The sequence below is a fragment of the Anabrus simplex genome, chromosome 2 (assembly GCF_040414725.1).
Source record: "Anabrus simplex isolate iqAnaSimp1 chromosome 2, ASM4041472v1, whole genome shotgun sequence".
Lineage (NCBI taxonomy): Eukaryota > Metazoa > Arthropoda > Insecta > Orthoptera > Tettigoniidae > Anabrus > Anabrus simplex.
The window spans coordinates 622,011,150-622,026,957 of record NC_090266.1 but is presented as its reverse complement, the minus strand read 5'-3'; the positions used below and the strand labels follow the sequence as shown (position 1 = coordinate 622,026,957).

The window sequence follows — 15,808 nt, the reverse complement described above, 5'->3', positions numbered from 1 at the left end:
AATATTCTTCTCTGGCAGTGTATATATATACATATATAAACAGCTAGCAATCAGAACAACGCCGACTTAAAGTACTATCAGTGTTAGATGGACTGCTTGTCTTCGTGAATTATAAGGGGCTGGTGGACCACCCGGTATATACAAAATGTACACGCAATGAGTCTGATATACCATAACTTATTTCTTAATAGTGATTCGTCCGTCGGATGGCGAGTAGAACCCTTGGTGCTATTCGACAGGAGTAAGCTCTTGCTGTCGTATACCACGTCATTCATTTCATTTCATTAACTTCTGTGATGAGGTTGACGCCAGGAAGCGCATCCGGTCATATAAACCACCACGACAGATTCATCTCACCTCACACCCTAACCCGTAGAGAAGCGGGACAAGGGTTGGACAAACAAAACATTTCTTAACCATAATAAAATGGTGAACTGAATTGGCGCAGCGTAAAAGAGCCACGCCCATCCAAAGAGGCATCCGTAAATGCAGTTATACTTCATAACCGTCAGGACTGTAAATACTATACCTACTTCGCAGGACAAGTTCGTATGATGTAAGGAACAACGAGAAGATTTGAAAGGAGTGTACAGAAACACAGATTCTGTGGTCGATGTCTTCACAATGGTTACGAATTCAGCTCAGGAACTCGTCGTCGTTCGTGCATGGAACAAGTACAAGTCGTGAATGCTGTTTTTTCGTCGATCGAATTTAAAACAGTTAAGTGACGTTCAGAATATCGCACATCTACCAACCGGGCCTAACAAGCATAACGAGGAATACGCAATTAACTAATCATTTCATAACTGGAACCAGAACTGTCAACTCTTTCGCATTTTATCCTGCCCTCACGCTGCTCCTTCAGTTAAGGACTAAATATCCAGGTTTCGAGCGAGATGGCTAAGCGTTGCAGGTCATCTGTAAGCTTGAATTTAAGAGATAGCCATTTCCAATCCCACCGTCAGCAGCCCATAAGGTGGTTTTTATTGTTTTTCTTATCACGTTCACACCAGGCAAATCCCGAAGATGTATCTTAGTTAAGGCTACAACCGCTACCTTTCTAGTCATAGCCTTTTCCAATCCCAGCATCGCCGAAACCCTAAAAACGTTAATGCAATGCTAAACTAGCAAAACATTCTATATCTTCAGGTTTTTCTGATTAAAGGAAGGAAGTACTGTAAAGTAAGAGAGTACGGTTGGACAGGTAGACACACACACACCGGGCGAGTTGGCCGTGCGCGTAGAGGCGCGCGGCTGTGAGCTTGCATCCGGGAGATAGTAGGTTCGAATCCCACTATCGGCAGCCCTGAAGATGGTTTTCCGTGGTTTCCCATTTTCACACCAGGCAAATGCTGGGGCTGTACCTTAATTAAGGCCACGGCCGCTTCCTTCCAACTCCTAGGCCTTTCCTATCCCATCGTCGCCATAAGACCTATCTGTGTCGGTGCGACGTAAAGCCCCTAGCAAAAAAAAGACACACACACACATCTATAGTGGATCCCCTAATGTTACCAAAAGAGAACAAGAATACACCGAGGATGGCTGGACAGTAAAAGCAAACTCGATAAGATGAAAAGATCCCAGCGTAAATGGAAACAATACAATACTGTACTAGTACTTATTGAAGCTCAGGGATCTTTGTCACTACTCCGTTGTCAAACTCAACAAGACTAGTAGGAAAGAAGTAGTGATATCATATTAGACTTCGAGAATTTGGTTTTATGGTCTCCAAATCCTTATTTATATTATGTTTTTATCTGTTCAGTGATGGTATTTTCGAACTACTGGTACCTAAAATTCAAGTGATAGGCCTACTTTATAAACAGTAATAGAATCCACTACCATCATTATTTCATCTCCGGTTCCTGGGCCTAATGGTTATCGTACTGGCCTTCGGTTCACAGAGCGCCGGGTTCGATTCCCGGTCAGGTCGGGGATTTTAACTTTGTCTGGTTAATTCCTCTAGCTCGGGAGGTGAGTGATAGTGTTTGTCCTAATACACATCTTCATTTACATACAACCTACAACACATACTGCAAACTACAAAAGAAACACACAACAGTGACTACATCCCTCGCTGTGGGATACGCTAAATCCACGCCAAGTGCCGACCCCACGTAACTTGGAAAAAGGCAAGAAAGAAGAAAAAGAAAAGGAAGAAGACGAAGAAGACCAAGAATTGTTATAATTATTTCCTAACTAAAAAGGGATGTCTACGGTGCCGCGGACACCGATTCTGTCGAGCTTCCGCGAGTTAATCTGCAAGGGACAGTGAAATGAAAACGGGTCACCTGTCATAATGTATAGCAGAACATTTCGTACCTCAAAGGTAATCGCCAGACCTGGTACGACATTCACCCCACTGGGTGATGAGGTGTTCAATCCCATTCTTGAAAACGTTGGCGGGCTGTCGACGGATCTGAACACAGTCACACACGTCGACATCCGATGCAAAGCGATGTCAAACGGATGTCTTTCTTCAGCTCGAGCATGGTACCACAATCAATGCACTGCGATATGAAGACACCTTGCAGAAACTGAGACGCGCCATGAAGTCAAAACGCCCGGCCATGCTATCGAGCGGCATTATCCTCGCTCATGAAAACGCCCGCCCCCAGAGTTCTAACTCTCTGAGGAATACGCTTTGGAGATTTTGGTGGGAAACTCTTCAACAGCCTCCCTACAACCCATCAAGAATGACATTCGTGCAAACCGGTTTGCACTAAACGACTACGTGTGACTGGGTACAGATGTGGTTCCGTCGACAGCCCACTAGCGTTTTCAAGAATGGAACTACGCGTCCCATCACCCAGTGAGAAATATCTTAACAGTTCCTGGCGATTAATTACAATAAATAATGCTATTGGCTTTACGTCCCACTAAATAATTGTAGCGTTTTCGGAGACGTCGAGGTACCGAAATTTAGTCCCGCAGGAGTTCTTTTACGTGCCAGTAAATCTACCGGCACGGGGCTGACGTATCTGAGCGCCTTCAAACAACACCGGACTGAGCCAGGATCGAACCTGCCAAGTTGGGCTCAGAAGGCCAGCGGCTCAACTGTCTGAGCCACTCAGCCCAGCGCGATTACTTTTGAGGTACGAAATGTTCTACTTTTTGGCAGGTGACCGGTTGTAATTTGATTGCCCATTGTGTATGATTACAAAATAAATACCTACTTAAAAATTCTCTCGATGGGGTTTTACTTTTAGAGGTTTTAGAGTTTTAATTTTCAAAACCCAGTTATAAGTGCCATATAAGCTAACATTCAGAGAAATGTTCTCGTAGTGTAATAATCAGGCGCTGGCCTCATAACGTAAAGTGCCTACACAGGTTTACGTCTCAATCCAGTATGTTTTTTAAATATTCAATTTTGAAATCACTTTTTAACTGTATATGGTGCACTATTTTGCTATAGGGGCATTTAATATAGTACGACAAACCTTGGTAATTTCGTGATATTTCATTTCTTATAAATGTTCGAAGTCCGCCTCTGTGGTGTAGTGGTTAGTGTGATTAGCTGCCACCCCCGGAGGCCCGGGTTCGTTTCCCGGCTCTGCCACGAAATTTGAAAAGTTGTACGAGGGCTGGAACGAGGTCCACTCAGCCTCGGGTGGTCAACTGAGTAGAGGTGGATTCGATTTCCACCTCAGCCATCCTGGAAGTAGTTTTCCGTGGTTTCCCACTTCTCCTCCAGGCAAATGCCGGGATGGTACCTAACTTTAGGCCACGGCCGTTTCCTTCCCTCTTCCTTGCCTATCCCTTCCGATCTTCCCATCCCCCCGCAAGGCCCTAGTTCAGCATAGCAGGTGAGGCCGCCTGGGCGAGGTACTGGTCATCCTCCACAGTTGTATCCCCTGACCCAGAGTCTGAAGCTCCAGGACACTGCCCTTGAGGCGGTAGAGGTGCGATCCCTCGCTGAGTGCGAGGGAAAAACCAACCCTGGAGGGTAAGCAGATTAAGAAAGAAAGAAAGAAAGATAAAGGTTCGAGGCAAATTTATTAATATTGGAACATATTTATGTACATTATTATTAGATGCAACGTATTTTGACACGTTTTTCCTCGAACTGACCCGTACGATTAAGGCAACCGCATTTTTATATCGAAGTAATCCGTTGGTAATTTTGTGACATCATTCGTAAATCCGTGATACTGCCATGGTAATTTCATGATATCTTCAGTAAGTGAAATAAAGTCAAATAATGCGCATGAAACACTTAGAGCCTATTTCTTAATTAAAAATTTTAGATAGGGTATATCTGAAATACAAGTTCTGTGCGTATTTTAATTTCTACTAATTAACTCAAATGATTAATTAATGTAACAATAAAGCAAAACAATGCAAACATATTCAAGCCCTTCAGGTTTTTTCAATCGAAAAGTTACCAGCGTTTCACCCCAGTGTGGCAGTGGGCTCGTAAATTTTATATATATACGTATATTAATGGGCGTGCTCGGTTCACCCGGAAGGATGTGGGTTCGATTCCCCGACAGGAAGTCGAAAAAATTTAAGAAACGAAACTTCCTCTTCCGGAGGTGCATATGGTTCAGAGGTTCACTCAGCCTTCACCAATTCCTGGGGGCAAATGTGGCTATCCCCTCTATCCCTCAAGTGCCGAGGTTACAGATTGTGGACGCCTTCACCTTCCACTCCTCCAAGCGCCTTCATAGCCTGTAACGAAATTACTTTGCTTTTTTCTTAGTGCAGCCAGAAAGCAGCTGATGAGTGGAATGGCATACTGGGCGAAAACATTGGTAATTTCATGACTGATAAAAGCCATAAGAGCTTGAATACTTTAATATACGCAATTCATGTAATTACATTTGGCTCCCTTCTGGGAACTTGTCTGTCTGTTAGGTCATCAGCCCAGAGGCTGTTTGGATCCTCAAATAGCACTACCAACGGCTATGCAGTTATAGGGAAACCGCAAAAACCAATGGCAGCACCAAAATAAGGAACTTATTTTTGATAAAACAAATGTTTCCAATTATCCAACAATACATCAGTCTTTCTGAGAATTGTCGCTGATACCAATCACACAATCACACACACACTTTTGTATGATACTAGTTATACTAGAGAAGGCAGAAACTGCACTGGAACCACTATGCTCCAGATTTCCTTGTGAAGTCCTTTTAGTAGCTTACGCCACAAACCCCACCACCACAGTTACGTGTGGTAAATTCGTGATATGTGATATCAAGCAGAAATTTAGCATTAACATAAAATAGAATTCCATACACAATTCCATATATACATATATAATTTATTAATTTTAACTTGAAAGTATTAAACCATTTTAAGAAAGTAAACGGCACGAAAACATCTCACAAAATGTCTTCCCAAATGTTAGGATTTTCTTCATCCAATTAAGGCCACACAACGAACTCAGATAAGTATTTTTTTGCTAGTTGCTTTACGTCGCACCGACACAAACAGGTCTTATGGCGACGACGGGACAGGAAAGGCCTAGGAATGAGAAGGAAGCGGCCGTGGCCTTAATTAAGGTACAGCCCCAGCATCTGCCTGATGTGAAAATGGGAAACCACGGAAACCATCTTCAGGGCTGCCGACAGTGGGGTTCGAGTCTACTATCTCCCGGATGCGAGCTCACAGCCGCGCGTGAGCATCTTCCAAAGTTACCATAATATGTATAGTTTCACTATACAACAGTGTTAACATATTTCCTTATATCACAGGCAAACATTATTAATTATAATTGTCACAGCAAACTTTCTCTCACAAAATAAAAACAACCGTCACTCACTACGAACACCTGCCTGTCTCCACAAAGGAACGAAGCTTGGCTCAGCGGTTTTCGAAAGAGGGGGCTTCATATCATCTATTGACCGAAGTTGGAACTCTTAGGCCGGTTGGTTATTCGACGACGGAATATTAAAGAAATATCACGAACTTGTCAATGCCAGGAACTAACCCTGGTTTACCCTACTGAGACATGGTACTACAAGACGCATCGTGTCAGAAATAACAGTTTTAAAAAGTCTAAGCAATATGAATGAAAGCACTTAAGGAAATACAGAGAAGCTAAAAGAAGGAAAAGAGGAAAAAGGTTCGATGGTGACTTCAACCTATGTACCTTATTACAAGTAATGAAAATCATTTTTCGTCCGTATTGAAAATATCATATAATGTATATAGGAAAATGTTTATTATTTTTCTGTATACACCTATGTACCTTACATTACGGAGGCAGTGCCTTATCCACTATGCTACGGGAATGCTTGTCTGAATGCACGCTTATAGGCCTATGGCAACTTTTGACTGGTGCTTGAAAACTGAAACGTTAAAATCTCGAAAATTAAGACCATTCGACAGAATTTCCAAATATATATTGATTTTGCACCCATGTAGAGGACACCCCCATGTACATTCTTGGTGAATAACAAATCAGCAACACTGGGTTTTAGAACATAATAGGCCCCAAACTGTTAGGGAAAAACAGTCACACCCGTTGAAAACATGTATCCATAGAGGATGATATACGATGCGAGATGCAAATCTCGATTTCAAAGCAGCAAAATGAACTAAAAACTGTAACCCTTTGCAGTCGAACAAGGCTGGCTGGTTACGCGGTTCGAACCCGACTGTCGGTAGCCCTGAAAATGGTTTCCCGTGATTTCCCATTACTACACCAAGCAAATGCTGGGACTGAACAATGATTAAAGTCGTGGTCACTTCCTTCCCACTCCTAGCCCTGTCCCATAGTCGACACGACGGCATGGATAGGCGAGAGAGTATTACTCTTTTTTATTCCTAAGGCTAGAACGTAGTTATTGTAATCTCAAACTGAAATAAAATACTTTATATGATTTCATAAATGCTCGTCATGGAAGGTATCAGAAAATGAAGACGATGGTAATCGAACTCAGTTTCTACAGATTTAAAAATAAGAGGTAGGCAGCTAAACTAGGCCAATGAGCTACTTACAAATAGAGGATTGTGGAGGAGTTTAGTAAATTCAAGGAGACTTGCACACTAAAGGCCTTTTTTTTGCTATGGGCTTTACGTCGCACCGACACAGATAGGAATTGGATAGGAAAGGCCTAGGAGTTGGAAGGAAGCGGCCGTGGCCTTAACCCGCCATCGGTATCGTTGTTAGGTAGCCCCTAACAAAAAACATTCCTTATTAAGAAAAGTTTTTTGGTTTAAGACTCAAACTTTTCAAACTCCAGGTATTCTCAAATGAGTTTATGAGTCACATGTTTTCCTTCGTTACGCGATGACTCAAACCAAAAAACTTTTCTTAATAAGGAATGTTTTTGTTAGGGGCTACCTAACAACGATACCGATGGCGGGTTAATTAAGGTACAGCCCCAGCATTTGCCTGGTATGAAAATGGGAAACCACGGAAAACCATCTTCAGGGCTGCCGATAGTGGGATTCGAACCTACTATCTCCCGGATGCAAGCTCACAGCCGCGCGCCTCTACGCGCAAGGCCAACTCGCCCGGTACACTAAAGGCTGAAAGGCACAGCAGTTTATAATGAAGACGTATGTATGTATGTATGTATGTATGTATGTATGTATGTATGTATGTATGTATGTATGTATGTAGAAAAACAGGATTTGCAGGTATGCTTCACATATTCATTTTTATTTTCTGAGTACCACGTCTCAAAGCAAACACCTATATGAAAGTTCAGTTTGACTGAAAATGTTTTCGGCAAGAAGTGGGTTTCTCTTTGTCCTCCTTTGTTCTACATGTTGCTACACTCAGCACAATCAGTTGTAATATTCAGAGCGTGTGGCTAGAGGAAGTATGGTTTTCTGTTCAGTGGCTACTCGCGTTTACAGAAAAAACGTTCCCAAGACATGAACGGTTATTATGCAGAGGCTATATTGCCCAAGAATTGCTTAAATGGTAACACTTACATGCGCTATTCTTAAACATAACTGTACTTCTAAAGAGTTCCGACATACGGGCAGAACTGGAGATCAGGATGTCTGAAATATCTGGCATTATAACACTTCGGCGTACTAACTCGCTATGGCAACCCCACAAGTTTTACAATACGTTACATTTCTTCACTATAAGCGTGCAGTAATTATAAGAACCACTGAAATTTCTCTTCCCAGTAGGCTATCATGGAACTTATGAACGATAATGAAAGTGGGTACGAATTGATCAGCACTATTTACTAACTGCTAGTCTATCTGCCTATAAGAAGAATGTGATATTTAAACGACATCATCGCACGCTTCTCTCCGAGACAGTTTTGATTCGAATCCTGGTCAATGCCAGTAGACTTTTCTACATGGACAGTCATGTCTCGGTAAAATAGAGGGTTCGTGATTTCCGATTTAAGTTTAACAGTCACTCAAACCTCCAAGCTAGCTTGTCTGCCTGAGAATCCGAAAAACAATGCTGTATACACTGGGCTGATATAGTGTCATGGGATATAAAATCAAGTAGTTTCCCAGCTATTCGTCGCCATAAGACCTATCTGTGTCAGAGCGACGAAAAGCAAATTCTAAAAAGTATCTCAGCTATTTCTTGAAGGCACTGCTGAGAACGCTCCTTTTCTGCAAGAAATGCAGATTGAACGCCGAAAGGCACAACAGCCTAACGAAGATGTATGTATGTATGTATGTATGTATGTATGTATGTATGTATGTATGTACCACACCGTTTGTTGACTGAGACCAGCCTCTACACACAATTCCTGGACAGTCCATCGATGGTCTACGGAAACTAGACCACTCACGATGTCAATCTCATCTTGAGGAATGGACGGCAACCTGTGTGGTGTAAATCCGCAGTCTCATTCAGACCCGCACGAAACGCCTTGACCCATCGTGCAACCGTCCTATACGGCAATGCATTCTCGCCACAAGCTTCACGTAATCCTCGATAACATACTGCTGCATTTTTGCCACGGGTAACGCTGATCACCTTTTGAAAACATGCTTTAGAGCGGTAAAATGAAATGGCGTATATCTTTTAGTGCCGGGAGATCCCAGGACGGGTTCGGCTTGCCAGGTGCAGGTCTTTTGATTTGACTCCTGTAGGCGACCTGCGCGTCGTGATGAGGATGAAATGATGATGAAGACAACACATACACCCAGCCCCCATGCCAGGGACATTAACCAATGATGGTTAAAATTCCGACCCTGCCGGGAATCGAACCCGGGACCCTGTTGTGATGTTTGGAACATCAAGGCATGTATTAAATTATTGAACTGTATAATTAATTGATAAGATGTATATATTTAATCAATGGTAGGTCATTTTTAAATTATTATGTATATAGGGTTTTAATCATCCATTTCACATCATTTCATTTCTTTGTATCGCGGCTATAACGTATTCTGAACGAACAACTTATTGTGTAAAGTATTTCAACATCATTCGTATTAATAGCTTGCAGTAAATTTTCCAATAACCGGTCAGGTGACCGGAGTCACCAGGCTAATTTCAGCCCATTACCAAGAAATGTACGTCATCAAGCTTACGAGAGACCGTACCCCTTCCATACTATGAAGAGACAGTTGGAAACTTATTAACGCCTACTTTTCGAAGTTCGCTACCTGACGCTTCGTTTCCGCGGGAAAGTTCAACCTATGTGAATGGACGTAATGAAGCTACATGATGGATTCACATCAATATATAGGAGAAGGGATAAGACCTCAAATCTTACTGGACCATGTGATATGGCTGATGGAGGGAGACTTTGAACCTATATACTCCGACGACAAGGACTGGGGAGGCACGTGGAGAAACTAAAAAGCAGACACTCTTGGAAGGACACTCTTAACGACGATTCTACGTCTGCACATCGGAGATCTTAACTTAGTTCACTTCGCATCTGAGTAGTGTACTACTCAAAAGTTACTCTCATTGGGACCTGCTATCACAATGACGAGAGGTAAAGTCAACGGGAGACCGGTTTTGACTGGTATAGGGCAGGAGAGATTTTGTTATGAATTTAGTTACGCTACATTTCCGTAACACGGAAGAATACAAGTGTATTCTCTCCATGAAAGTAACCCATGGTGGTTTTGCTATTAAAATTAGGACTCACTACGACTTTATGTAAGGAGTACAGTAGGAAGTGCTAAAGGCAAGGAAAGTCATGGTACAACTAGTGTATTATGCAGAATGCAGAAGTAGGACTGGAACCCACAACTAGAAATGACGACGCCTGTACGAGAGATCCATTAATCATCAGCCACTACATAGATCGTATCCAGATAAGAGTCTACAAATGGTGAGCTAATGGCATAAATTACTGCAAGTCTTCGCGCAACAGTTGATTTTCTTAGAGTTTATTTCATTCAATTTTTCTTTTGCTTCCGTAAGTTCAGATTCCGTTAATACGCCGTTACGTCACGTTTTTCATCCTAATAAAAAGCTGTTTTAATTTGTATTTTCTGAAATTATCATCAATGATCCTTTACTTCCAAGGTAGTGTACTTAATGGATAGTGTTGCGTCACCCCACCCCTGGGAGTTTTTAGAGTCTCATTACGTGTTGTTGTTGTTATTATTATTATTATTATTATTATTATTATTATTATTATTATTATTATTATTAACTATCGTTTTCAAGCCTCAAGCTTCAAGGCTGGCGCCCATAGGATATTGTTTATGGAGAAACAATGAGATATCATTTATTTATATTAATATTAAGGTGACCCGCCACGTCATAATTTTGTCACACATCTGTGGGCAGAGTGAGTACGTCACACTGTGACCAAAGGCCAGCACGCTAACCATTTCGTAAATTACGAGACAGAATTTGTCTTCGATTTCTTTTTTCCATTTAACCGTAATTTTCATTGTAAGGAGACGAAAGGAAATTAAAACCATACAATTTTAATGATACAAGGCACGACGAACGAATCAAAATCAGAAGAGGCTGTTGAGGATCATAGACTCTTAATTCACTCACAGGAATAATATAATGGCGTGTGGCTTCCGAAGAGGCCGAGTGCAGGTCTTTCGAGTTGACGCCGTATAACTCACAGGAATGATGAAAGGCGTTAGGCTGAGGTAAAAATTAATGAATGTATTTATTTATTTATTTATTTATTTATTTATTTATTTATTTACTGACTAAACAGATGAAGACATTCTTCACACTTTCGCTTAGTTTTCTTTGTTATGCGCTGTTATTTGAATTCCAATCAGAGCCCAGTATGTTCATAAGCTGACAAAACATTGAGCCCGTGTAAGCGTTGCGTGCACTTCCAGTTGACTTGGTCCTTTGTTTAATATTTACACTGGAAAACGGGTCAGTTGCCAAAAGATGACGAAACGATGGAGGAAACTGTCAGCCATCAAGCCTTATGCCTTCACGTCCATTCAAAAACTGCACGCGTGGTGAAAGTTAACAGGCTGCTTATTTGTCTTTATCGCCCCAAGTAATGCTTTTCGTATCACCCCTAAATGCAAATGAACATTCGTTGCCGTGAATGTTCACTCCAACACAGTGATAGGAGTAGCAAAGAGTATACTTCCCCCATTGTCACAATCAGTCCAGGAAACCCATAGAATTAGTACTAATATTAGTTCTCGGAGCACCTACTACATCCCAGTGCCTCAATACACACTACCATTGTCTGCACACTGTCAGAGGTGATCACAACGTCTCTAAGGTTGAAAACGTAGGACTGAATGGTTGAGTGCAGAAAGTTGTCCATCACTGTATAAAACGATCTGCATCTCACCAAGCAACAGTTGGCAGCATTGTCGTTCCTCTCGGCGCTCCCTCCCAGCGCTACTAATACGACTGTCAAACTCGCGGTTTGAGGCCCCTTTATTATAGTTTTGCCATGGAAATAATGAAGATTTTAAAAATTATACTATCTACATCAACTGGCAGTACATCAGCATCTTGTTACAATTATTATGCAGTACATATGCTGGGCAGCCAACCACGATTATACGTTCATTTCATTTACTTTTAAGTGCTGAAAATACGTTTTTGCCTTCTCTACGATTAACCCCTCCAAAATTTACATTTGCATTGTCTCCACTAAAAGCAACGCATTTAGCAGAAATATTATGCTTCTTTAAAGTCTCTGAAACATAATTGGATATTGTCTCTGAAGTTTCATTAGAACATGTTTGTAGTTCTAAGACTTAGTTTGAATACCATTTTCTTCATAGTCCAAATATTGTATAACAATAGGAAAAAAGTTTCAAAGCCCCATGGTTGCTAGCATCAGTACCCACTTCGAACAAAGGAATACTATTATTCAATGTTTTAGTGATAATGTCAATGGAATAAGGAGAGATTACATTATTTATGATAGCTTCAGTTTTGATTCTAGCGCATTATAAGTTTGCTAACAAAATATCATCTGCAAACAGCACATTATCCAACTATGATGTGCAGTCCATAGACTTACACGACTGATGGTGAGAAACAGTGTGATATGCCAATGTTGCCCGAACTTTCCTGTCTAGTGGGGAATGTTTAATCGAAAAAAATGAATCAATATTACTGCTAGAAGAACTGCTTCTAATTGTTTTTCAATGCTTTTCGCTAGCAATATGCACCTTTGTTTCCAACAGTTACATAACAGTCACAAATGTAACATTTCGCCTCACTTTCGTTACGTCCCTCTCTGAAACACGGGTACTTCTGTTTCAGTTTGTCCGAGAACTTACATTTCCTCTTTTGTGCCTCGCCACTTTTGAGTGATGACATACTGATAATATTCAAATCTCATAATAAAATCACAAACACTCCACTCACTCAGAAGGTCCGAATCCAACTAGCACAAAAACAAAACTACGTAATACCGCAGCCAGTATTATTTGAATGGTGAATCCCCGCCGAGAATTCCCCGGCCCCGACCGAGCACGTTCAGATCACGTCGGGTGGTGTCACCACTTTGGTGACAGGCCCTTCAGACAGCTCTATCTTAAGATATGATTTATTATTAAGTGAGTAAATGACGTAGTCTGATAGGGGTATCCAGAATATGGACTGAGATAGAGGAAGTGCAACAAAAATAGCTTTGCAACAGAGAAAACAATAGGAAACTGAATGACTAAGAATACAATATGCAAAAAGCCGGACATTTAATAGCAAATAATAAATGCCTGCCGGACAGAGGACAAGCATTAAAAAAGGAGGACATGTCCGGCAAATGCCGGACGATGACCCGACGAATCTATGAAAAATATTTTACCATCACCTGACAAGTTTAATATTAGGTCAGAATTTTCAGATTGTTAAGTCCAAAAAGTCTTTTTTAAGAATGCCTATAGCGCAAACATAAACAAAAGGATAACCGGCATGTCAAGCACAATAAATCTTCAAGATTATGCATCTCAGCTAGAGCATTCGAAAGACAACCAGTGTGGATTTTGTCATCTGGATTATAACTGTGAGAATTGTGTGGTAAAATAACCATAGATTCAGTGCCAGGACTGCAATGAAATATGTGTTGGGGGAAAAGGAAAGATATATTTTGTGTATGGAAAATATGTGTGATCCAAATTGTACCTTGCGTGATCAGAATTGTACCACCAGCGGTACAATTTCGATCAAAGACAGGCTGTTCTATTTCGTACAATTTTTACAACGATGGTTTATTTAAATACTATTAGACTATTAATGATGAGTGCCATAGTTTAAGGTGGCCACTTCATTGTCAATGTAAAAGAATGTTGATAGTACAGCAAGTGAAGTGAGAGTGCACGATTAATTAAATCTGATCAAAAATGTACCACCTTACCCAATTGGCGGCATAGTTATGCTCCTTAGAAATCGGAACGTTTCCCAACGGCTCTTATACGAAACCAGATTAGGGCCTAATTCTTAGAAGTATGTACGAAAATGGTTTAGTTTTTGAAATAATATGTGGAGATAAAGCTGAGCGGAGAGCTCTAATCCCTCGAAATGACTTAAACAACATCCGATAAAACACTTCCAGTTTCTTTCAAAAGTCATCGGTTTCAATTTCGCTTGGCATTTTGTATCACGATCAATAAACCTCAAGGGACGTGAAAATCTATTTACCTCAGCCACTTTTCAGCCATAGCCAGTTAAATGTTTCAATGTCAAGAGAACGACATTTTAAAGTTGCAATAGTGCCAAAAGGTAACCGTACAAGGAATGCACCAAGTAAGTGGCTGCGTGGTTTGGATCACGTAGCTATCAGCTTGCATTCGGGAGATAGTGGATTCGAACCCCACTGTCGGCAGTCCTGAAGATTATTTTCCGTGGTTTCCCATTTTCACAGCAAATGTTGGGGCTGTACCTTCATTATCGCCAAGGTCGCTTCCTTCCCACTTCTAGCCATTTCCTAATCCATCGTCGCCGTATGCAGCATGCAGCGGCGTGTTAGTTCTTTCAAAGCCGACAGTAAGAGACTGGAGCCATAGTTTGTGGCTATTGCTTTTGTTTTACTAAGTTCCAAATGAGTTCAGTTGGATACAGGGCACAGTGATAGGGTGGTAATATCAGAACAGTAAACCCACCGTCTTTCAAAATCCCGCCTACCGAGTGCAGAGGTTCCGGTTTATTTGCTTTTACAAGTTCCACCAACTCACTCTTGATCATGTCGTCATTCAGAGCCATTTTGTTGTCCTTCAACCACGACACTATAATGTCTTCGCAAGCAACACGTAAAGGAGGATTGTCAAGAACTACAATACAACCAGGCGGAAGGTTTGGGTCGAGTCGCCCCAGCATCTACTTGCATGGGTCAAAACAGGATTCACCGCATTACATTGCAGTAGTTAAAGAGGTCGAAGGAAAACAAATGTGACAAGTCATGGTCAAAGACATATATATTATCCACATTGAGACGAATGCGAACGAAACCTGGTAGAATTAGAAACAAAACATAAGCAGTACATAAGACGCAAACAACACACTAGCAATGTCACTTCAAATAAGTATTCAACTTCAATACTTTCGGCACCGTATTCGTGACCCTAGTGACGTTCCAGTACTTCCTTTTCGCTTAATAATTACCTGGAGTCTTCGAGGAATGGATTGCACCAAGGGTTCTGTAATTTCGCACGTGATTTTCTGCCATTCTTGCATCAAAACACGCTTCAAATCGCTTTTACTGGAGATGTAATGTTTTCGAATGTTTTCTTCGACAACATGCCATAAATTCTCGATGGGATTTATGTCCGGCGATTGAGGAGGGGTCACCATCCATCGTGGGGTGTCGTACAAAAACCACAGCTTCGTGTTGCGCGCGGTGTGTTTAGGATCGTGGTTCTGAGTAAAGATGTAATCATTTGGAAGACGCAACTGCTGCACACTGTTGGGCAAGTGGGCCTTTAAAATGTTAATATAGCACACGTGGTCCATCTTGCTATCAATGAAACACAAATCCTCTAGACCGCTGGCGCTCATGCAGCCCCACACCATTACTGCCCCCCCCCCCCCCCTCCTGTTTTGTTGTAGCTGTCAGATTTCGCTCCTCTAGTTTACAGTTCCTTTTCCTTCACAGAGTCACTCGTCCCTCCGATTTAATAAATTTTATTGCAGCTAATGTCCATAGAGATATAAATTCATGTTACAAAAGGTAATATCGCGTAAATTGCGTTTTTCATATTAGTCCGTTTTATGCCTTAAAGAAGTCTGCTAGTGAGGTTCCTCTGTTCTTGCACTACATTACATGGTATCGATCGCAATTTTACCCACACAGCTTGCACTTGCACTTTTCTTCTGGGTTATGGTATTTCTCTGTTGTGAATATTCGGTGGTGAAACCCATGGACCGTTTCTCTCGTCATGATGTGTCGTAGGTCGTATCTGGCTTCAGCCCAGTCTCTGTAGATAATCGCACCCGTGGCGAAGAACTCCGGCCATA

General features: G+C 41.5%; 1 protein-coding gene across 1 annotated transcript in view; it reads right to left on the bottom strand.

The window, feature by feature from the left end:
- Nucleotides 1–15,364, bottom strand: part of Ephrin (ephrin) — a 167,807-nt gene extending 152,443 nt beyond the window's left edge. Inside the window, exon 1 of the mRNA XM_068226017.1 lies at nt 14,957–15,364. Within this exon, the coding sequence (XP_068082118.1) occupies nt 14,957–15,364 (408 nt within the window). The remainder of the gene's footprint in view (nt 1–14,956) is intronic.
- Between the last annotated feature and the right edge of the window lie 444 nt (nt 15,365–15,808).